At 41.5% G+C, this 24,847-nt stretch overlaps 1 protein-coding gene across 6 annotated transcripts; it reads right to left on the bottom strand.

Moving 5' to 3' along the window:
* Positions 1-634: 634 nt before the first annotated feature.
* Positions 635-24,481, bottom strand: WDR86 (WD repeat domain 86). 6 transcript variants are annotated; one of them, XM_026841868.1, is made up of 8 exons: positions 24,449-24,481; positions 23,911-23,946; positions 23,634-23,797; positions 20,794-20,935; positions 18,810-19,242; positions 9,332-9,467; positions 4,456-4,559; positions 635-2,445 (listed from the first exon to the last, which is right to left on the bottom strand). In XM_026841868.1, the coding sequence occupies exons 3-8, from the start codon at positions 23,794-23,796 to the stop codon at positions 2,227-2,229; spliced, it is 1,197 nt and encodes a 398-aa protein (XP_026697669.1). In that variant the 5' UTR covers position 23,797; positions 23,911-23,946; positions 24,449-24,481; the 3' UTR covers positions 635-2,226. The 6 variants fall into 6 exon arrangements, with proteins under 6 accessions (XP_026697669.1, XP_026697665.1, XP_026697666.1 ...); XM_026841864.1 differs by having other exon boundaries at positions 23,634-23,951; positions 24,449-24,469; XM_026841865.1 differs by having other exon boundaries at positions 23,634-23,951; positions 24,445-24,459.
* Positions 24,482-24,847: the final 366 nt, after the last annotated feature.

Below are 24,847 nucleotides of genomic sequence, written 5' to 3'. Positions count from 1 at the left end.
TAATTCTGCCAGCACTGCCCCCAAGTAACTGTGTCTGCAGTTTTAAGTGGCTAAAAGTTTTAATTTTGACCACGTATTTGACCATGTTGCATTTAATTTTGACCATGGTATGTTTAGCAACAGGCAGAAGTGGTAATGACTCATTAATTCCCGTCTTTACAAGACCTGTGTCTATTAAATCCATTTGCTAATTCCATGGGTAGCTACTGTACAGCCAGATAAGCTCTTGTGTCTAACATACTGTGTGTTAAGTTTTAAACAAAAAGTATAGCCCAGGCCATCTGTGCAACTCTGTCTATCTCTGCTAAACACTGCCTACTTATCATTGACCTCATAAGCAAAGCACAAACAAAATTAGCTGCGTAGCAAGCCATCAGCCCAGTAACTGAGAGCCACTAACTCATAAACATTTCTCATAGGCACAGTGCTGAGCTACAACAACTGGACCAAGAGGTTTACAGTGGAAGTAAGTCCATGTTATGCAGACAGCCTCCCAAATTAGTCTCTCGTGGTAGGCATTTAACATAATTAAAATGCTGTTTCCTACTACATGAAGAAACCTGCCAGGTAGGAGCTAACAAAGCTGTTCATCCAGTGTGACAGAGTTTACAGTTTTAGAGTAGGGGTCTGCAGTAGCTCCCTGTTGGCAACACTTTACCTTAAGACTGGGCTTTGGCTTGTGGCTTGTTGCTCCTTCCCCTGAGGAGAGAAACTGAGCTCTAGCACTCTGGTGACAGGCAGGAGGCAGGACAGCTCCAGGGTGTGCTTGACTCCAACCCCAGCAGTGAGGGAAAGGCAAGAAATGTTTCCTAAAGTACATGTTAATTATTTTTCATATTCCAGCTCTTCTTTGACAGACAGCCAAATCCCCTCAAAAGGAGAAGAAAAACTAGACAGTTGTCTGTAAATGCCACATGTTTATTAGTCCATTCTAAAAAAATTTTTGCAGCATTTTTATCTTGCTGTAGTAGAGAATAAATAAAGCCATAAAAATAAAAACATGTGGTTAGATATTTTTGTAGAAATAGTACAAAGAGTTATATCTGCAAATAGAAAAATATAAGAACCCTTGTTTATTCATGGCTCAGTGGTTATCAGAGAGGGACGAACCTGGAAAAAAAATGGGAGAACTCTTGAGCTTGACTGCTTATCTGATGCTACTAGCAACCTAGCACACTGAGGCCAGACATAGCCTCCTACAGAGGAAAGATAACAAACCTAGAGCACCTAATATATCTTCCTTTTTCACTCTCCCCTCCCCTGAAAAAAACCCAGTTTGACATTCCCAGTGGCTATAAAGTAAACCTTTTCCCCAGGAGGACAATCAAGCAGTGGGCTAGGTGCAGTCACCACCATGGACCTGGTGCCTAGCGAACAGCTTCCCACTCCTGCCAAGGCGAGGCCCTGCCCTGCAGCGGAGCCTGGCAGGAGCTTCCCATCTGTGGGGAAGGGGGCAGGCAGCTGGCAACAAACACCCCTGGCAGCACACAGAAGAGACATGCGAGGCCATCCATGCTTCCTTTCCTAAGTGTGAGACTGCAAAAGGTGAAACAAGAACCTGCTAGGTTGCTGGGAGGAGGACAACTGCTGTGCCTTGGCAAACAACTGACCTCAGTACAGAAGGTCTGAAGTTTAGCTTGTTCTCTAGTTTATGCTTTGTTAAGAAAAATTTATTTAATTTCTGTCCTACTCCCAACTTCCCAGAGAGGTGTCCAGTCTGCTTTGAACTCCTGCTGAGCCATTCCATCATATGTTAGTTGGTCTAATCAGCAGAAAACTGACCCAAAGTTCTGCTGTGAAAATTGAATTCGAATTCATACTGCAGGGCACCTTTCATTTCTATGTTTGGTGAAACAGAGGGCATGTGAGCAGGCAACAGGAACAGGAGAAAGTATTTCTCATTAGATACTAGGCAGGCAGAAGTGTGTAACACCTCTCTGCCAGGGAACTGAAAACAAGCAATGTTAAGTGCAGTTCTTAATTACACACACACACACAGAAGTACATCACCCTGCAGTCCTCCCAACCCCAGTGCTGAGAGTCACCTGCTGCGACAATATCTGACTTGAGTCCATCTGACAGTCACAAAGAATCCTGGCTCCTGAAAAAGAGGTACAAGCAAAGCAGTTTCCCATCTCTTTCCAAGTTCTGGTTTACATGGACACAGTGGTGCAGAAAACAAAAAGGTTCAGCTTTGGTCACAGATGGAAACTCTGTTCTGGACAGTCACATTAGTTCAACAGCCTCATGCTCCCCATTTTCTTGCTGTACCATACAGCCCACTTTATTGTTGAAGAGACGAGACAGACTTCCCTTCTGAGAGCTCCTGCCCTGGGCAGACCTCTCCTTCTTCAAACGCCGCTTGTTTCTCTTACATATTCCCCGGACGTCCCAAATCCTTAGTGTGCCGTCGTGGGAAGCTGTGTAAAGCAACTCGTTGTGGATCTGGAACAACGGGGTCACATTTAATACCAAACGGTACAGCTTGGAATCAGCACAATCAAACTGTCAAAAATCAGAGCAAACACAGCTTGATCCTAACACTTAAAGCCTGATAGCTCATTGCAAGAGCCAGTATAAATTATCACAAAAGCTGCTGAAGTGGGATGAGACATTACCAAGTCAGGATTCATTTCTCAGCCACTTCACAGAGCCATAAAATATAAACAGCAGGAGTTATTTATAACCTAAACCCACTAGAAAAGCAATGGGGAACTAAACTCGGTGTCAGAGTAGGCTGTAGCTGGGAATTTCTGTGCTGGTTTCAGACTGCTGGTTTTGAAGATGAAGCTTAAGGACGTACCAAAATCAGCATCAGTGGGTAGTGGGGGTGGTTCAGGAAAGCTTTCCTTCTCATCTCCCTTCTTCCCTTGCTGGAAGGTACAGGTACAACTCTTCCTTCAGAATTTGTTGTTCTTCCAAACCTGCAGTAATTTTAACTCTGATTCCCTCCCGTAGTTTCATTTCCTTAATGAAACATTTCCTGCTGTTGCGAAAGTTTCCCATTGTCCTCACCCTGCCCTAAAAGCCAGCCGTGGGTCTTGATCACCTCCTCCTTCCTTTGTCAGTCTGTCCCTCACGGGCGCTCGCAGCCCCCAGAGGCAGCTGTGAGAGCCAGCATCCCACCGGCAGCCTGGCTTATATCTGCATGAAGCACCACACCAGAACCACACAACCCCCAGTCCCTCATCCATCCCTCATTAACATACTTAAGATTATATTAAGGTGACCACTTCTCAGTCCTCTCCCCAGGATTTTTTGCCCTGTACACTTGGAAATGAAATCACAAAAAAAATACAAAGCCAAGCTTTGGTATTGTCAATACTAAGGGCTGCCCAGAGTGATTATATCAGTTATTACCCAAATGCATCCAGATGACCACCTGCTACACAACCAACTGGTCAATACCCAAGAGTCTGCCATTTAAGACCAACAAGCCACTTCTTAATTCAGAAACATACACAAAAGAAAATTATATTTACAACTCCCTACGCTTGGGATCAATTCCACAAGGAATTTTAACTCCTCTCTTTTTAATTTTGACTGTCACCCTGCCAGAAATGCTCAGTGTCTCATGTTCTTAATCAAAATCCTCATCCTGCATGCAGCTTTTACTGAGATCCGAATGCAGGGAGATGTGGATTCTTAAATGCACAAAGCATCCAAGGATTCAAACTTTTCCCCCAGGATTCCTTGCACGATACTGGTCTTTGCAGCGCCACCAAGGATTACTAATTCCTCCCCTTTTAACTTTTAAATGCCAGTATCACTTGAGCCTAGACAATATGCAAGCAACTTTTTAGGGACTTAATTAACTTTTAGAAAATTTTTAAACCAGGGCAGAGACTGTTTCATTTGTCTGGCAGGATGTGGGTCAGACATCAATACAGAGCTTCCTCATCATCTTTATACCTTCAGAAAAATAGCTCGTGATGGCAATATTTTTATAAGTGTTTATATACAGAGTAGCACATGAAAATCACCACTAGCTCTTCACTGAGGTCAGAAAGGATCGTAAACAGTTGCTCATGGGCATAGGGGCATATTATTCTGCTTGGTTAAGGCAGAAACTTTTTTTCTGCCTAGAGCGCTGCAAACACTTATCAGTGTCTTGTAATGGAAGGGGTCTCATGAGGTCGAAGTCCATTCCCTGCCCCTACAAAGGATCAGTTACATCCATCTCATTTTTTATGGTTGCTTGTCTAACCTGACCGGAAAAGCCTCCAATCACAGACATAGGACTATCTCTGGGGACTCATTCTGTGGTTTCACTTATCCTTATTATTGAGTTTGTCTAAAATTACAAAAGGAATGTTCGAGTCTGTTACTTTTCGTCCTACCCTGGAACAACATCCAACCCAAGACACACAGAACAGCTAGCCACACCAATTCCCACAAAACAAATGAGGGAGCAATTGGAAGTGAGAAATCCCAGCAAAGAAACCCCTTCCTGACCTGGATGCAGTTGATGATGAACTTGTGCCCTCGGAAGATCTTCTGCAGGACACCGCTCTTGGAATTGAAAGCTCTTGCACAGGCATCTCCACTTCCTGTGAACACTGAAACGCAACCACACAACACAGCACACAGCCAGACATGAGCAGCCATGTTATGGTCAGTTCATGTGAGTTCAAAAAGTACCTAAAACTAGTTCAAAGGAGCATGATGGTATCATTTTTAGGCTGGATTCTAATAATTTCCATTTTGCTGACCCCAGCATGCTTGCATTCATTTGTATTTTTCAAAACACTGAATTGCCATACATCTGAAGTTCCTACATACAACAGCATTTCACTCCACACACACTTCAAATATCTATTTCTGCTCTTCTCTTCCATGTATATTTCCCTGCCTAAACATGCCTCAATAATTCTGAGCAGGCATTTTATCTCAGGTCTGGTTTTAAGGATTTCTACTAAGCCTTCCATTTGTTTTACCAAAGTTACTTCCAGGTTTCCATTTAGTACCTCAGTATCTTCATCACTTCTGCTGCTACATCCAGCATTACCACCTCTCATACTAGTACTATGAATTTGGCCTTAGCTTCATTAATATATACAATTTTTTCCCCTCCATTTTCAACCATAAGCTTACTATCAGTAGGTAGGGCCATCTCTGTTGAAATGCCACAGTGAAATCTTCTGTCCTCAGAGGTGAGTGGCATGTGTAGGCAGCTTTACAAATAAGTTTTATAAATTCTTTCAGGTGTGGATCTGTGCAAGCAGTAGAGCCTTTAACGGATTCAAGGCCCAGGCTATAATCTCTATTTCGGTATTGCACAGAAATATTTGAGGGTTTCAGCTGTAACTCCTGTATTCTATGTGCTATATTGTACATGTGCTACAAGGGTAGGGGGCTGTTAAGTAAATTAAGCATAATTAGTGGTTTTGGCTTCCTTAAGGTATCTTAACATGTTCAAAGAACAACTTCTCAACACTTCAGGATCTTCAAATCAGATTCCCAGAATTGCTGCATCCAGAAGCTGTAAGGCAGTGTTGAATATTTAGATTTTATACTCAGTATTACGCCCAAAAAGGAGCACATTTGTGTGCCTTGAGGGTTAAACTGTCTTCATAAACCTTCATTTTCCTTCACTTAACCCAAACTCCTCAAGTTTATCTAAATAATTCAGAACTGCAAAAAGAAATATATTCACTGCTCCCTGCATTTCATGTCTTTGCAAAAGCCACAACTATGGAAAGATTTTTACAAAATTGAAGTGCCTGAAGACTACAGATTCTTTATCTTTTGGGAGAAGTCAGGCACTGCATTCCCAAAGAGAGATGAAGAAATTATCAAGGCAGTAAATTCAGTACTACAAGAGATGAAAGAACAGGCTACCTACTGCCATCAGCTTTTCAACTTCAAATTAAATAGTAGGAGACTGGGTACTTCCTGGGTACACCCTCAAGAAACATCTGGATGTGAAAAAAATCAATGTCATTTTATAAGGGCCACTATAAATTGAATTGCCAGCATAATCCTGAAAAAGCATTGCGTCCCATTCTGCAAATGAGTAACAATGATGTAAAGCAGGGAACAAGGTACAGCTATTTTTTCCCAGTGAATAGAAAGCACTTGATATGATTACACACATGCAGAGAATAGGAACCAATTAAGAGCTGTTTTCACTATGCAGCTGTCTGTTTACTTTAGCTATCACTATCAGGATTTTGCTTTTGACAGACATCCTTTATGTCTTTTGAACTGTCACTCTAGATTTAGGAAGTCTCTTGGCACCTCTGAGTTTCAAAGGAGAGCTGTCTATCTAACCCAGATTTAGCATTTAAATATATGTTTATATATACCACCTGTGAAACAAAGAAAAAAAAATTAACATCAACAATTTGTTTTTATTTTTTACTTAAATTTCCTAGACCCTTGGGAGGGAGAACAGGTTTTAAATGTTCTGTTGGAGCTTTTGCAACATAAAAAAAATTATAAACCACATTAAATTTTAAATGACTGTGCACATACAGTAGGAGAGAAATAACCAACATAATATCATTAAGTAAACTAGATTGAGAACCAGCTTTAATATTCCCCATGCTATTAATTACACAAGCAGACTGAGGAACACCACTAGAAACCCATTCTGATGATTTAAAGCTTAGTTCTCAGATCTGTCTGGACTCCCTGTACACTATAAAGCCATTTTTGAAATACACATATTTTTTTCCCTCTCATTCTTCTACTATATTTTCGTATTTAAACCATAAACTCTTTGGGGCAACAATCCTTCGGGTACTGATCTGACAGCAAGGAACAGAATTAAGATCTAACAGAAAGTTACCACTTCTCAGCTGAGATTCTTTCTGTGTTCTTGCAAACTGGTGCAAATGCGACAAAAACCATAACAAACAGCATTTATATTGAAGTATTTTCTCCACATTCTTGAAAGGCAAAGAATGAACACACAGCTCTGATCTGGCCCAGGTGAACTGCTAGAATTTTAAGCTACACTAGCTCCAACATTTGGTATCCAGTGAACATGTCATTATAATTCTAATTGAAACAAAACTATTAGATACTGTATAAAAAAGTGATCGATGTATTACAATAATGCAAGCAATATAAATTAATTTTTAAAGAGGAAATTTCCTCTTTCAAAAACTAGAATGCATCTATATTATATTCAGAAATGTCCCTAATATTTTCCCATTACATTTTTTCTACCCTTCAAGTGGAACAATTCAATTCTCCCTCTTTGACATGTTTAGTATTTTTACATTTGATTTAAAATGAGATCTTAAATAACTCTGTGAACACTTCTATCACACTATCAGGATGTTCTTCACAGGTCTGACTAAATGCAGCAATATTGCCTGCATTTTAAGAAAAAAAAAAAAAGAGTGCTATGGAGAAACAGTGTATGTGTATGGCAGGGACAAGGTGATAGGATGAGGGGGAAGAGAGAGAAAGCTGCAGAGCTGATGGGGGTGGCATCAGATAATGAAACTTTTGTTTGAGCCTAAACTTTCTTTATGATGGTTTTAAAGAGTCTGGTCAAGTCTATATGGGTTGCATGAAAAGCAGCATCAAAATTGAAAAAAAAAAAAAAAAAAAAAAAAAAAAAAAAAGCATCTCTGGAGGGCTCATTACTGAAGGAGACAGTCTCTCCATCTCCCACCCAGACATGAAGATTCCTCACTGGATCAGACCAACATCAGTTTAGCACAGTTATCTTGCCTCTGGGTAGCTTTGATGTAGTCAGTGTTTTGTATCTTTATAATTAAAAAGGGGGAAAACACGCACACACAAAAATCAGTATTTTGTTTGCCAGCATTCATACTGGATTAAAATTTCTGGTTCAATTCCCCTACCCTACCTGCATCTTTGAGCAATGACAACTTCAGGGTGCAGCATAAACTCGGACCCTTTCCCCTTCCATTTCAGCCTTCTAGCCAACTGCAAAAGCTGAAATCAGAAATCATAACCTGCAGGTAGGGAGAGTGGGGTAGTTCTGCAATATAGGGGAGGAGAGACAAAACTAACCGTAAATTACAGTTAACTATTTTCATGGAGAAAAGTAGTACTGTGAGTCTAATGCTGAAAATAAGACCCAAAAAAGGCTTCCTGATTAAAATCAAAATCTACCTATTGGCTTGGTTACACATTAAGTTTCCACACCTAATTAAGAAATCAATTCAGTTACTGGGTTATAAATGTGGTCAGTCAGCCATGTCAAGCATGGTGCCAGACAACTGCCATTAAACTGTAATCTGCCTGTGCAGGTACAACTCCCTTCTAATGCGTACCATCTCGCTTTTGTCAGCTATTTATCACCATCTGCCAAAAGAGGTATCAAGGCCCAAACAGCAACCATTCATTTGGCATTACATGTTCGCTTCACAGCTGAAGTACAGAAATCAAAATCAGAAAAGCATTACGAATTTCTAGATTAATTTAAGACAGGTATTGCATCCTGGTTACCCTGAAGGAGAGAAATACTTGTTTGGGAAGCAAATGAAGGCATGTCAGGTCTAACAACAGTGGCGAGATAAGCCATCAGTGGCAGATTGGTTCAGGCTGGTAAAAAAAACAAAAACAAACCACACAGGCACAGTCTTGCAACCCAAAAGCAGAAATGAACAGATGACATTCAGAAGAAAAGCCAGCCACGAGAGGGATTTAAAGAGAGAGGTTTCATGGTCAGAATACACCATTAAGTCAACAGAAGACAGTTATGTACAGAAAATAGGGGAAATGAGTCCCAAGCATTAGCACAGCAAGCAATGCTTGGCTACTACAGAAAGGTGGTTTGGAGAACGAACACATGAAAGAGGACAGATAAAGGGAAAAGAACTTGTGGAAAATGAGTCCAGGAGATGGTCAGAGTCTGAACAGGAAGTCTAATTGTTAGAAAGATGCAGGGAGCATCTGAATTGTGATTCTGGTTTAGGACAGTCCATTACACAGTACCTGCAAGGTAGCAGGGGCAGTCACAGGGCTGCATATCCAGCAGTGGCACTTGCTGTCCCCAAGTATACAGCTGAAGCAGACTGACAGACATCAGACTAGCGAGGTTAAACCACGGCTACACAAACAACCCACAGACAGCTCAGGATTTAAGCCACTTCCCTTGGTAACAGAAATAAAGCAACTGCCTCTTCATTTACCAGAAGAGGGAGGTGGAAAATGGAGGGAAGATCTAAAGCTTCCCACATGGAGTAGTGCATCTAAGTTCGATACTGTACACAAACATGCTGGATTTGAAAAAGTGACAATTTCTCAAGCCTTCAAAATTACAGTATTCTCTATTAACAATCTTTGATCAAAGACAAACATCAAAAAAGAAACGGGATTGCTGAATATCAGAAAGGCAACTTACAGATCCCAGCGTGGTATTTCAAAGTGCTAACGCTGTGTTTGTGAGCCTTGTACGTTTGGATTCGCTCCCCAGTGTCTACTAACCAGCACTTCACTGTCCTGTCCGCGCTTCCTGAATACAAGTGCCGATTCACTAGCTGAAGGGAAGAGAAAAAGACATCAACAACAGTCTCTCAGGCACGTTCATGAGAGAACTGAACTGAGTGACTAATCTAAAGTCACGGTTTCCAACTCAACAGCCTGTTACAAAGAGCAAGAGCCACACCTTGAAACAAAGGGACGGTGAGCAAAACTAACCTCGCATTCTTCATGATCACATCTCCCATTGACTTCTGGGCCTTAAAAACAGCTCCCACATTTCAGAAGAGAAAAAAAACTTAGCCCATCTGCCGGTGCAAGCAGGTAGGATTTCAGGGAGATTAACTATGCGGACCTTACTTCCATAAGGAGTTACATAAATACAGCCCCCCAAAACCAACCTGCAGTGTAGTTTTTGCAAAGCATATTTGACAAGAACTCTGATCAGATTTTAAGTGTTAATTACAACAAAAAATTCAGAACAATTTTGAGTAACAAAAAAGTAAATTAAAATAAAATCCTATGCAATATAAACCCGGGTTTAACATGATTACTCTGCACACGGTCAGTATTTGGAAACATTAGCTCTTCCTTGAAACTGATTTGTATCTGCATTTCCACAAGTTTTTTTAGACTGTAGTATCAAATGATTAAATAATTAGCTGCTCTTACTGTTTTTTTAAACACTGTCAATCAGATTGTCTTCTGCTGTGTTTAGAGCATCTCTGCGTATAAATCCCAAAGAAGAACAGTGCGTAATTACACTAGTTATCCTGCACATTGTGTGAACTCACTAGTGGTGGAGGTTGGCTTTTATTCCACACAGACACAAGAGAGAATGACAAAAGGAAGGATTGCAGTTGGGAAACCCAGACAGAGAGAAGATAACTGACCTGTACAGGACTGTAAAACTAGCTAGTACACAATAACAAACTATCCAAAGCCTGGCAGCTCAGCAGGGAAGCTCTCCACCGTGCAGAGAAAAATCTGGGATTCTATGTCTAAGGAAAGCAAACTAAAGGTTTTAACAGCCATCATTACGTACAGTTCTGATTCCTTACTCATCCAAGCAGAGAACAGGCCTAACACCTGCCACCTGAAGGCAGTGTAACAAAGGCAGCCAGTCATCCACCGGCTGTAGCTCAAGCTAAGTTTCATGGACTTGCAGCAACCTCTGTTATCAAAAGAATGGAGAGACAGGAGAAAGAACCCTCACCCCCTTGCAAAGAAACACGATTTGCATAAGGAGTAATGACACCTGGTTTGCCCTCCAGACACACAGATCAGAAGGCTCAAATGACCAGCAGAGCACTTACACTTCTCAGGTATCTGCAGGAAACCAACTGCAGAAGAAATGACAAATCAACTTGACATGAGTCTTGCTTTTACATCACTTTTAAGGGTCTGGTTCTTAGATTATTATAAACCTTTGGTCCCTCTGCACACTCTGTATCTGCAAGGTTGGAATGTTTTTTCACGCTCTCTCATCTCCACTCCCATCCCCAAAGGGGAATCACCTCAGTCCCAAAAGGCATTATAAGTGAGCTTTGTGCAAAAAAACACTTTCACTGTGTTACAACATGAAACAAAAGATATTTTAAGATACAAAGCACTGCAGCAACGAGACTATGCTAACCCAAGTAAGAAATGTATGCAGGCAGACCAAGATGATCACCGGATGCAGCTCATGCTAGCCCAGCTGGAGCAGTGCATGCCACACTTCCTACAAGCAGAACTCGGCCCATGGGACAGTTTTCACAGCTAAATGTCAGAAGCTTGTAAAACTCATACCACTGTTAAAAGCCAGGAATACTTTGAAATGTCACATCCTATTAACTTGAAGCTGTTTTAGCAATGGCATTAATACTACATCTCAATGAGGAAAGAGAAGGAATGACCAGCAGCACTAACAAAAACAAAGAGCATTACAGTTTGCCTGAGGAAGGTAACCTGACTTAATTTCCAGGCTCAGCCTGAATGGGCATGAAGAGCATTGTTGCATTGCACCTGCTAAATGGAAGAGGATGCTTTGAGCTGAGATCCTGCTGCTTGGCCAAATCACTGCATTTCTTTTTCAGACATCTTGCTAGCAGCATCAACCCACCCACTGAATAAAGGAAAACACTAAGTTATAACCTCCTGCAGGTAAATGCCACTCTGCACTCAATGGTCATTATGTTATGCTGCTTCATTTCTACATGTAAGTGGGTGTATAAATCCTGAAGTGAAACGGAAAAGCTGCAACTTGCCTGGATTTGCTAATTTGCTAGATATAAAAATGTGTTAAATGACGTGGGCTTACTCAGGTAATTTATAGCACCATAAAAGCTTCCAAAGCCCAATCAGAGATCTGGCGAGACGGCCCGTGCACCAACCATTCTCATTAAATTCAAAGCCCCTGTGCTACCCAAGCTGGCCCATGATATACTTTATGCACCTTCCTCCCCCTCACCAGTTTAAGCAGGTGAGCACAGTAGCAAGCATGGAAACAGAAATACTAACAGGTTAAGCAATCTACCAGATGACACAGACTAAGCCTGCAGCGCAGTCAATAGCAAAACCCAGTACAGGCTCTGACTGTCACACAGCCTCTCATTGCCATGATATTTTTAAAACACAGAGCACGAAATAGCTATTAGCAGAGAAAACCATCAAGAGCTATCAGCTCAGGTTGAAGTTGCAAATCAGATCGGACTTTAGTGATATGATGCAGGCATCACCTCATCTAAATTGATACAGATATCCACAGCTAAGATAGTCCCCTTACAGTCACTGCAGTCCAGAGCACAATTCTCATCCTGAAGCAGATGTCTGAAACAGATCACACCTTAAAACTGGCTGTTTCTCCCCTCTGACAAGGACAACCTTCTCAGCTGTAGCTATCTGTATCAATTTAGGTGAGACAACTCCTTCACTCGACTGAATACGGGTCTATTTTACAACTCCAGCCTAAGCTACAACACTTCTAGTATCTACATTTAATCAAAAAATAATAACCATCAATACTGTTCCCCTAGCCAAAGCACCTTACAAGCAGGCCCCACGCTCTGTGTAATATAAAATAAATACCTTCCCTACTTTATAGATGGGGAACCCTGACACAATGCAACTAAGTCCATCCAAAAAAAGACCTGAAATTTATAGCATCCTCACTTTTGACTGCCCAAATCCCAGAGTGCAACCCTGATTTGGGAGGTTGATCCAGGCTGCAACCAACCATCCATTTCTACAATGCCCAGGAAGCCTTACATGCTTCAGCGCAGTTGTGACAAGCAACAATGCACAGTATCCCTGAAACTGGTCAAGAGAGTATAGGAAAACCAGACGGGATTCTGTCTGAGAAGAGCAAGACAGAGACACCAATCCAATCTGACCCATGTCAAATTGGTGTTTTTACTCCAGAGCCTCCTTTCAGAGTTTGCATCCGAAGGGTGTGGCTATGCCCCAGCAACACAGACAACTCGAACTTGCCAAGGCTGGACATGCTGTGCAAATGCCCTCATGCTGGCTGGCACAAGCCACCTTTGCTGTGAAAGCAGTGGAGGTCCTAGGGTCAGACAGCAGCACAGGTCCTTGGCTCCTGTTATCCTTAAGTCACGAATGTTTGGAAAACTATCCAAAAAGCCCAAGAAAGGACTGTTACACAGCTCACTTCCAGACAGGTCCCCAAAGCACTGATTTCGAGTTAGGTCACCTTCTGCTGGCTCTCCCTTCTAGGCCGCCTCTGGCTAACCTCCTTAAGTCAGCCTAGCTTCTTCTATCCAGAGGTCATGGGACTCCCCAAATGGGTTCAAATCTCCTCACCCTACAGAGCCCATTTAATCCAGGTCCACCAGTTCTGTTAGACTACTGGGCAAAACAGTATGTTGCTGTTCCTTGGGTTAAACATTCCGGCTGACACGTTAAACTCAGCAGATCTGTCCCCTCTTGAGAGTTGCACAAAATATACTGACTTTTTCACCAAAATCCAAGATCATGCTACAGCTTCAGTGGGAGCTAAGCCTCCCTGATGCCAAGACTCACACCCATTTTGGTGTATGGGCATCCAGGTACAGTCATTTTTAGCAAACACTTGTGGGCTGGGTCCCCAGGTCCATAACTACTGGACTTTTCTAGCCCAAAGTCTCCAAACCTTTACCCAAATCCATATTCATATTAAAGAATTTAATTTTCTTATGATTTAGAAGTAAAAATGTAAAATTTACTCAGTACATTTTTCCAGATATACCAGTCTGTCAACTCTTGGTTTAAAAATGATCAGTAGAAACAGTTACATACTCTAATCTGCAACTGCCTGGAGAAATGGTGATATTTTCAAAGGTGTATTTTCTTTGGCTGGTTTTTGAGCACTTTGTTCACTTTGGCTAACTGCTCTACAAAGCTCCTGACACAGAAAAGCATGGCAAGGCAAGGACACCTGTAGCAGAGCAGACAAGATGGAACAGATTTGCAGCTCAGATACTAATGAGCTGAGTGGACATTTCAAACCCATGTAGCTTCAAAAGCTTAAAAACCTGATGACAGTCAGAGGCCCAGTTCTAAAACCTCAATGAGGCAGCAAAAAAATCACTGCATTGATATCTTTAATTCTGGACTATTAATTTTTCTCATTACTCTGAGGGACTTTGCTTTGAACCAGTTGAAACACTGAGACACATGAATGGGACAAATTTGTCTTAACCCTCAGGCCAAAGTAGCAGAGATGTACTAGTCCATAAAAAATTCAGTCAGACTTGCTTGTAAGTAGCAATGTAACAGCAGTAGCAAAATACATGTTGTAAACGCTGAAGCAGTTACAGGTTTTGCTATTAAAAAATACCAGTTTTATGCAACCCTGACCTCAGTTATAGCTCTCAGACACACCACTGTTGGAATAAAAAAAACCCCAAACGATCACATCTAGGGTCGGTCTCTGAAGACAATCGCAACTCTATCACTCCACAAACTTGGCTGAACTGAATATAGCAGCTTAAGATGTTTTCTACCTGTATGAATGCCAAAAACATCAGCAAAAGAGCTGTATAGCAGGTATTTCAACCTTATAGGAATGGACTTTGCTCTCCCAATTAACCTTTGCTGTAACAATTTAACCCTCATCCATGGAGAGGCAATTGGCTCTCCAAACAGATTTGGACACGTCCTCTTTCTGAAGGTCACTGCACTCAGACTGGCTCCCAGGAACTTCACCGTGAGTTCACATCAGCAACCATGTGTCCCATTACTAGCTTATTCTTCACATGGGGGTCAGTATTCCCACAGTCTGCCAGCTGGGTCTTCTGTTCACAGACACTTTTAAGTTAAAAATCACCAACTTGGACCAATCTCAAGTTACAACTATGTAAGCCTTCAGCTGAGTTAGACTTTCAGGATCCCATTCAAACCACATTCATTTTAACAAGCTAGTGAACTCCCTGTGGGCAAGAAATTGTTTTTTTTCCTGAGAATCCATCTAGAATGAGCTCTCTGGTCTGGCTGTTAAAGAACATTTTTAAACTTTTTTACTGCAGTACAAAGTAATGGTCCTAGAAACTTTTTCTACAGGTGTTGTACACATTCATACTCCTCTAATTTGCCTCTTCATCTTCTAATGAATTATGCAACAAATACAAACACAAATTACAAAAAAATATGTTAAGTGTATAAACGGAGTTCAGGCAATGGCTTTGTTCAAAGCATTCTTTTCTTCTCATCAGCTTTAAAAGGCAACTAAAGGGAATGGTCCAAACAAAGGATCTTTTGCAGGAAAACCAGAAGCAGGTCCTTGCCCACTCATGTTAATTTAAAACTCCTTTTGCAAGAATGTTTGCTATAGGATCCAAGCTAAATCTGAAGCTGGATCATATATTTCTGCCAGCTTTTGGCAGCACAATTTTGATAAACACTCAGAACAATCAGCAAAGGACAAAGCAATCCTTGTGAACAGTTTGCAAAGCTACTTTAGAGACATTTAGAAAAACATACACAAGTAAATATTTAAGTCAGGGTTATTCAGCCCATTGCATGCAGTCACATTAATGAAAATGCATGTTTGATTATTAATTGCAAATACTGGTCCTTCGCCAAGCCTGAAATTTTTAAGTGGAAGAACTAGCATGAGCTGTGTGATTACTCTCAGCCCACCCTTGCTTTTTCCCATCGCTTCCTATAAAAATCTCATCACTGGCTCTTATATGAAGAGGGAGCACTCAAAGCAGCTGCTGTCCCTTGCCTGCCAAACTATCAATTCACTGCTGGAGAAATCAAGCGAAGAGTTCTGGTGGCTCCACTGCTAGTTACCTTGCCTGACTGTGAGAGTGAAGTAGTCAAGGCTGACAAAGCACCCAGCACACACACGATTTCTACTGCAGATAGAAAGTCTCCTGGCAAAACCTCTGACAGTGTAATTTAATAGCAGAAGTTAGAGAAGAGTGGCATTAGAATAAGCTGGTTACCTGCAGCAGACCTACTCTGATAGCAGACCACATGCACTCAGTTCAGCTTGTACATCGCCTTCAACCAGCAGACCCTGGGAAAGCAGCACGAGCCCCAGGGAATATCTGAACAGCTCCACCCTCTTCACTCCACTGTCCAGGACCACCAAGGACAGGCGACAAGGGAACGCTAAAAGCTAACCACTGATTTCTGTTCTGCCATGCCAGATGAGAGTTGCTTTCAGGCTCCTCTAACTTATGCTAGCTGGCAACGACACCTGAAGAATCTTAGAGCAACCAAGGAACATTCAAAATCCAAACCTGCTCGTGGCATCACCCCTCTGGTTTTCACACACCAGCACTGCAGGAAGTGAAGTGGAAAAAACATGGGTGTGCTTTATGGATACCTACCCAGAAACGTTCCTTCAAGAAGCTCCAGGAATTTCCATTCACTGCTACAGCAACACTATTGGTATTTACTGGAAAGTAATGGGAGATGACTAGAATAGTCCAGACCTAATTTGCAGCAGTTTAGAACATCCTGGGGCATTCCCGTTAATAACAGTACTTTTTAAAGTTGGGGAAAATATGGTCTCAATATCCAAATTTTTCCTGATCTGTGTCCAGGATGAGAGATCACACTGAGCATTTCTCAAACTTTCTGAAAGGTCACCCTCCCTTAGGGATCTTTATTTGAATAAATAAAATGAAAATAAGTCTTTATTTTTTTTTCCCTTTATTCTCTCCACAAAAGCACTGTACCACCCAGAGAACAGGTAACTATCTTTAATTGCTGGTACCAACTCAGCTCCTCCAGGATGGGAGAGTGAAAACCTGGCGTAATTAGCTGCTCACTTATGCCCTGCAGAAAATGAACTATTGTCAACAATTAAAACTGTCTGCTGGCTACTGTGAGCAACTCAAAACTACCTCCAAGTCCTTCCTGACCCACTCACTACCACAGACTGCAACACTGTCGTGAAGAAGCCCTAGGTAAAAAAAGGCTCCAAGAGCTTTTTGAGAAGAACTCAAAAATTTTAAAAAATAAACACCTCTATTCAGGAAGTTTCCCTTCTGTTTTAACATCTTTGTATGGATTCTGATGATTGACCCCTTTCTAAAAGAATGAAAATACCATGTGGGCTGTTCTGAGAGGCAGCCAAGTGGAACAGAAGGGCTGGTGTTGAACCCAGTAAGGAAGAGGGAGGTATTAGGAAAGATCGACAGCCTAAAGCTATTCAACAGCAGTGCAGTGACAGCTTAAGCTGGGATAAATTTTAGAGGCCTAGAAACTAAATGCTCTCTGTGGGGGCAGTATGTACCTCAGCTGGACTCTTCCATAGCCTCAAACATCAACTTGTGATGAGAGAAGTGAGGGGCTACCAGTTACTCACAGCTAGAAGAAGATTTGGCCAAGGACTGTTGCCAACACAGTCTTGGCAGCAGTAGTCTTGTGTACTTTGAATTGTTCAGGTTTTCCAAATAGACGTATTGGTTTTGCTTTTCTTCTCCCTTACAAGAAGTTCTGTTTGTTTAAAACTATTGTTTAACTCTGTGCTCACAAGCGGAGAAGCACTGCTAATTCTTGAGCATTCAAAGAGTGTAACAATTTCCCAGGCTTCTGGGAGAGAGTCAAGCCAGTTTTGTGTAACAATTTTAGCAAGAACCCAATTAAATTAAAGCAAGCTCTGTTGTTGCCAATCCGTGCCTTGGAGAAGGGTTACAATTAAACAGCAAAACATAGCGTGACACTAAGAACAGCAACAGATTTACTTGAGCATCCTCAAAATACATTACCACAATATCACAAAAACAAGCTTTAACACTGAGAATTTACCCAAGCAAGACAAACATTACTCCAGGGCAACATGATTTTGTCTGGGGTTTTTTCCTTTCTAAAACCGAACGAAAATAGAATTCCTTCAGTACGATCAGGTTTTTAGTCTGCCAGTGACAGCTGTGACTACCTTCTTTAGAAACAAAGGCAACATTTATTAAGCAGCTATTAACAATATGTACTGTTGCTTCTGTGAAGGAAACCCATTATGGACAAACACAAACAAGGAGAGTACTGAGAAAAAACTATGGTCATTAACTTCAGTCAGACATATACGTTTGTGAACATTTAAAGTTTGCTGACCTGAAACAAAGCTACAGACCATAATATACCTTCTTTAAATAAACTATTAGTATTTTCTGGTAGATTATGGAGTGTACAGGACTAGTGCTGTGTGATAGTTCCCTTTTTCCTTCATCTGCCCAAACTCCTCCTTCCCTCTGCAACATTAACAAACCTGGCACCAGTCACCAGAAGCATACAGCAAACAGAAAAACAGGATATAGTTTTTCAGGTCACATTAAAGTTTTTCCCCTCCTCATTCCTTCATTTCCTGATTTCAGTCCCCCATGCTCTACTTTTCCCTTTTCCTTTCCTGTTTTCTTCTCTTGGCCATCTCTCCCTTTCTTTTCTCAAATTATGTCTGTGTGTTTTTTAAAGCAGGATTTCTTTCAGCTTTCCTATTATCTTTTGCCCACAATTTTGGGTCAGGTTTTGGTGGGATTTTAAGTTATCTGGTTTACTCAGCTTAAAAAGGGGAGGGGAAAAAAAGTGTAATCTGACACTATCTGACTACTTCTCATGTTATTTTTCTTCAAAGTCTGGTGATCCTGTGTATGGAATCCTACTCAGATTAACAATCCTCCCAGCAAACCTACTCATGAGTTTCAAGGAGGACTTAAAGAGGTACTGAGCAAGAAGTCAGACCAGGATAGCTCCCAGAAGCCAAGAGGATATCAGAAAGTGTTTTAGGGAAAGAGGATTTGTCTCAAGACCACAGAGCACTATTTTTTTGTTATTACATGAACATTTAAGCTTAACATTTATAACCTGTCTTGGAAGAGATTCTGTATGAATGAAAAGACACCTGCGACCCACGAGTTAGGATATGGACACCCTCTTCAAACAGCTCTTGAAGAAGCCTCTGTTCTTACCTCTAGGCAAATTACTGATCCTTGATGCTCTTTGAACACTTTCAACTGCTCACCAGTGACAATATTCCATGTTCGAATGGTATAATCCGTGCTGCCAGAAAACAGCTCCCTGTTTGGTGCGTCAAGTATAAGGCATAAGACAGCCCCAGTGTGTCCCAGCAGAGTCTGGTAACAGCGCCCACTGGACACCCACCAGACCTTAACAGTGCAGTCTGTGCTACCTGTCACCAAGAGGTCTCTGCTCACTTTCTCCTCCTCCTCCTCTTCCTCCTCCTCTTCTTCAAGAACATCCCTGGAGGAATAGTGAGCTAGAGTCAGGACGCAGTTCCGATGGCCCCGAAATTCCTGGATTTGTTTCTCTTTGTCCACACTCCAACAGCGGGCTGTCCTGTCATAGGAGCCACTAAAGAGATAGTCTTTGGCAACCAGGATCCTGCAAAAAATAAAGTTTGCTTGTATGAACAGTATCATTCTTTTTACATAACAACTTTTTCTCACAATTTCAATGCCAAGCACCCTGAAGTTAGAGACTATAGCACAAACAAAACCTATTATGTCCCCAGTTCAGTGTCACTGTTTAATACACATTAAACAAAAAACAATTAAAAGATTCATAAATAAAAAACCACAAACAATTCCCTGTTCCTACTTTTAAAATTGAGACCTCTTATTCAGGTACATTGATGCAGACATTTTTACACTATAGCACTGTAACTTTGGGCATTTGTGTTTTCTAGAATCTTTTCCAATAGCACCATTATGTACTTTTCACAAGTAACATGTACTAGCTAAGAGTTTGTTGTGGTTTGTTTGGGTTTAAAAAAAAAAAACAAACTTCATTCTTGATAATTATAAGTATTTCTTTACAAATAATTATATACAAACTGACCTAAGAAAAATCGTTTGGAATTAAAATAACAACAACCACAAAAAATTCCAGGAACCTGAACTGTAACTGACAGTGGGCAAAGATAATCATCTATCTTTCCATCATCAAATGGAGAGAGTACAGGAAAAAAAATATATACCTAATCTCACTTAGCCCAGGATCTCAAAAAAGGTAGAGCAAGAACACCCCACTATTACATGAGCACCCCACTTATTACATAACTGAAGAGAAAATCAGAAATTACAGCTCAAGAATTCAACTTACTGGGCCTCCAAAACAGTGAGCTGTAGCTGCACAAACATGTAACAACAGAACAATCCCTACAGTTCGTATTTCCAAACCAGAGATAGTGAACATCTTAACCTGCCTTCTTTGTCAGCTAAGTGTGGTCCTCTGGAACCTTTCAACTGGCAACAAAGTCATATGAATAGGGAACACATTTCCCATTTGCTGATTCAAGCAAAAATCAGGCCAGTGCCAAAATACAGACAAAGCCAGCCTTTCTAACTATTTACAGAATGTAGCTACACATTGTATGTGTTTTGAGTTTAGTAAGGAACAAAAAAAAAAAGCACTAGAAAAGAAAAAAAAATTAAAAGTACTGGTCTTTAAATGCTGTATTTGTCATTAATTAAATCCAGTCTAACTATTAAGAGGCCCTTTAAATTGACAGGCTGATCAGTCACGCACAATCAGTTTAATATTAAACTTCATTTGCACAAACATGAACAGTAATTCCAGAAAAAGCCCTGACTTTATCCCTCTTACTGACACAAAGGCTTGACGCGATGTTTTTAAAATCTACTTATCAGAAGCATCTGTTATCAATTGAATAATTTCTTCTGGAATTTCATTGCTAGCCCTGGATTTAGTTCCCCTGCCGTGTGCCTTTCATTTCTCTCCTATCTGCTATCTATGGATATGTCAGCACTGTTGCTAGGAAAACTAATCATTACAGCACAGAACACGTGTAGCATGAACTCAAAGGTTTACACAACTCATTTTATTAGTGTTGTAATGGAGAATTGCAGTAAAATGACAATATACATGATAACAGATTACAGGAACACAAGGGAAGAACTCCACTGAACCAACCTGTTAACAATTGACGTGTGTCCTCGGTAAATGGCCAGGCACTGACCTGTCATCACATCCCACTTTCGAATGGTATGATCTGCACTACACGTGAAGGCAGCCTCATTTTCTAAGTGGCAAAAGGTGATGTAACTTTCATGTCCTAGGAATAAAAAAGGAAACAAATTCAATCCCCGTGCATACAAGCGGAACAAACTAGTCGAGCTCTTCACCTTAACAAAAAAGAAAAATTCAGCAAAGGGTCTGAAACTCTAGTTTTAAATGCACCACCATGTTCTTCATATTTAAGGATAAACACAGTATTTTTAATTAACAGCAGAAAACTGCTTCACTGATATAAGGATTAAGTGAAAGAGAAAAACAGTTCCACCAACCAGATAGATTGAACAGCACTATAAAAACATAATTAGCTAAAATAGTATCAGTATAATAATGCTCAGTTTACTTAAGTTTAGAACCAGTAAAAAAATTGGCTTATTTTTTTAATAAACAAATGGTTTTGCTTCCTTCTTCTGAAGTCAGGAAAAAAAAGCTTCATTTCGACCCAGCCCATTGATTGTCAGGACACAAACAGCCCTAAATTAAAGCATTAAACTAGAAAAAAAGAAAGTGACATGAGACTTAGCAATAAGTTTAGTTTCATTGTCCAAGAAAAATGAAACACAAACAAAAAAACATATCTGGTAAAAAGTCAGCCAATACTTTCCACATTATGACTAACAACCTGCATAAAACGCAAAATTTTCACAATATCAGTATACCTTTAAGGAAATGACACAGAAAGAGTAAGAACATAATTACTTATACAGTATCCAGAGTATGGTGGGATTCTACAGTTTAAAAATAGACACAACCACTACTCTAAAAATCTCATGCTGAAAAACAGGGTAGTGCTAGCAAAGAGGAATCAATATTACAACCTTAAACTTTTTTTGCTGCTTAGCAAGATGTAGCATTTTTCTATTGTATCATTAAATGCAACGCATTTAAGAATCACCTTAGGATTTTAGTCAGAGCTTTGTCCAAGATCAGCAGTATGAAACTTCTGTCACCTATCTAATAGTATTATCTTGCACTCTTCTGCTTTAATTATTTAGACTGTAAGCTTTCAAGATCAGAACTGCTTCCTCTTATGCAACCATCACGAGAGCCCCAGACTTGGGTTGAAGATGGTGGGACCTACTGTGATTTAAGTAACACTATTCTTTGAGGAGAAAATAAAAATTATAAGAAGAACAAATGTGATTAGAGACAGATGGACAGGCAAAGACATCAGAGAAACAGAATCATGTTGTAAATAAAGAGATGGTAAAAAAACTGAGAGAAAGCAAACTACCCACTAAAACACTTTGTTTCACTGACTGCAAAAACTACAACTCCTGTAGTTCAAAAGCCTTGTTCTAGTTCAAAAGTGAACTAGCATCCAGGTCACAAATACACCCCTTGTTTCCTCTTAAGCAAATTTACCAGATGCCAAAAATTAAACAGATCACCAGAGCTATAAGCAAAACTATACCCATCCTCACATTTTTGCGAAAACTTTTTGCAAAGCAGCTTAAATGGGACAGATTTCCCAGATTTTTATCACAATATCATGTAAACCTGCTCTGAGAAGATCAAAAAACCATCTTGGTCACTGCAACCAAAATCTGTCAGATTTTAACCATCAAGAATACTTGAGTCACACAAAGAATGACAAAACCCAAATGCAGACAAGGTCTGGTGCTGGTCTGATCAAAAGCAGTCACCACCTAAGTCTGTTGGTTACGCCGTGGCGGAAGCTTGAAACTGTGTTATAGATACAGGTCCATCAATAATTATAGTTTGTATGATACAAATCTACACAACAGCTGTGTGCATGTATAAATATAAAATACATACAATTATCTCATTCGACTGACAGTTCACAAGCCAACCTTCTTTAGAGTTTACCCCAAACACTAACAGTATATAGGCCAATATGACTATTATCCAGTACAGTTTCTAGTTAAAAGTTAATTAGTGGTTTAAAGGGATTTCTAAGCCTAAAGCAAATGCAGTGAGTTTTCCAGGAGCTAGAACCATGGCAGGATGTGGGGAATAAAAAGACAATGCTCCATAGTTAAAAACAAGCAAGCAAACAAACATACAAAATAATCACAGCAATGTGATTTCTTCTTCAGAGGAAAAAAGGATTAGAAATTCGAAATTTAAGAGCTTTTTTTCCCTGTATTAAAAGAACATAAGTGAGTGAGAATACCTTTAGTCCACTTCTGACTCCTGCATGACTCTACTTTCTACAGAGTTTTTTCTTCTCTTTTTAGTTATTGAGATGCTAGCTTAAGGATAATAAATTTTGTTTCAATTGCAAAATCAATGTAAAATTTAAAAGGCCAGCAATTAACATTTCTGTGTGTCAAATGTGGGGAAAAAATAGCTTATTTAGTAAGGTTCCTTTCCAGACTTCTGGGTCAAGAGGTTCTAAATAAAGACTGTCTGGAAACTGAGATGATTACAAGGACACACACACACACAGAAGACAATAACAAAAAATCAATACTTCATTACTTCATCAGGGTGTAAAACAAAGGGCTTCCAGAAGGAGACATAAGTTAAATAACTGCTATGTTTCACACCCTGAGATAAAAGGAACCATGAGTTCAGTAGCGCTTGTAACCTGTTTTGGGTTGAAACAGCTTCTGTTAACAATGCTGTAACAAATCCTTAAAAAAACGCACAAAACAAAACAAGCCTGACTTTGGCTGCCCGGCAGGCTGCAGGGACTGAAAGAGACCAGAACATGTTGTGTGGCCTGTACCACGCTTAAGATGAAAAAACTAGGCTAAAAGAAGCTACGGTACCTTGAAAGTGGCCACGGCACTGGCTGTCGGCAGTGCTCCAGAGCCGCGCTGTGCCATCCTCACTACCCGTGAGCAGGCGCTGCCCGTCCGGGCTCAGGCTCAGCCAGTTGATGCCTCCTTGGTGATCCGTGCAGACCTTCACGGCTGAGCCACTGTTCCCCATCCTAGCGGTCCCAACGAAGGCAAGAGGCTGCGAGTCAGATCACAGGGTCTGTGCAACACCCAGACCGTGCTCCGGGCCTCCAGCCGTCTCCCACCGACCACCTTCAGCCATTACCTGAACTCCGAAAAATCAGCTGGGTAGCCCAGACTCCTGCACTGGGACACAAGGGAGGAAGAGGTGGGAGGGCACGTTAATCATTCCATCTCCCCCGTGGATACACCCCTTTCTCAGGGTGTGCTGAAGCCACGGAGTGCCTCTTTCTCCACAGGTACCGAAGCCCTACGGCGGAAGATGACGCTTCCACACTCCCTCCCCGGGGCGCCTTCTCCATGGACACCGAGGGATGTCCGGCCCCTTGGAGAGGACCCAGGCCGGACGGCGGCGGCACCACTACCTGGTGCCCTGCTCCGAGGCTGCCGGCACGCTGCTCCCTTCTCAGCAGCTTCAAGGCTAACTCGGGGCACGCTGAAGAGCGACGCCTCCGAGAGAGGGAAGCCCAGCCTCAGGCGGCCCCCAGCGCCCCAAGGGGCCGCCTGCCCCCTCCTCCGGCCGCCGCGGGATCACCTCAGGGGCCCCCAGCCCTCCCCCGCCTCGGGCTAACGCCATCCCTCCCACACGGCCCTCGGCATCTCCACCCTCGGCACTTACTCACCACCCTGGACACGGCCCCGGGTGGAGGCGCGGGGCTCGTTTAACAAGGCATCAGCCCTGTTTCGACTTGATGTATTTCAGTGCGTGGGCTGTACAGAAATGCATGCATTAAATGGATACTTCACGGGATATGTTATTTTGCACAGTGCATTCTGGCAGAGGCAAAACAGGCCTAATATGTCACACCCAATGCAAACACGATCCCATTGATCCCAACATTGATCCCAATTCAGCTGCCAGTTGTAGCCATGCACCCATGGAGAAGCTTGCAAGACAGAACTGTTGGACCGCAAATTCGGGTTTTGTGAGGGCCAGGTCAAGCCCTGTGGCGTACCGTTACCAGTCAGCTCTTTCCTGAAGACAAGCATTTCCGCACAACCCCTGCACATGGATGACCAAG

The sequence above is a fragment of the Athene cunicularia genome (genome assembly GCF_003259725.1).
Source record: "Athene cunicularia isolate RWA chromosome 2 unlocalized genomic scaffold, athCun1 chr2_part1, whole genome shotgun sequence".
Taxonomy (NCBI): Eukaryota; Metazoa; Chordata; class Aves; order Strigiformes; family Strigidae; genus Athene; species Athene cunicularia.
This window is presented reverse-complemented; position numbering and strand designations above follow the sequence as displayed.

Bases quoted from the DNA above. Each gene is read 5' to 3' on its own strand.
- WDR86 (XM_026841868.1), bottom strand. From the start codon at position 23,796: ATGGGGAACAGTGGCTCAGCCGTGAAGGTCTGCACGGATCACCAAGGA. The intron at 20,936-23,633 runs GTACCGTAGCTT...TTTTATTCCTAG, and splicing joins GTGCCGTGGCCACTTTCAAG to GACATGAAAGTTACATCACC. The intron at 2,446-4,455 runs GTCAGGAAGGGG...CCGTTGTTCCAG, and splicing joins TCATCATCAACTGCATCCAG to ATCCACAACGAGTTGCTTTA.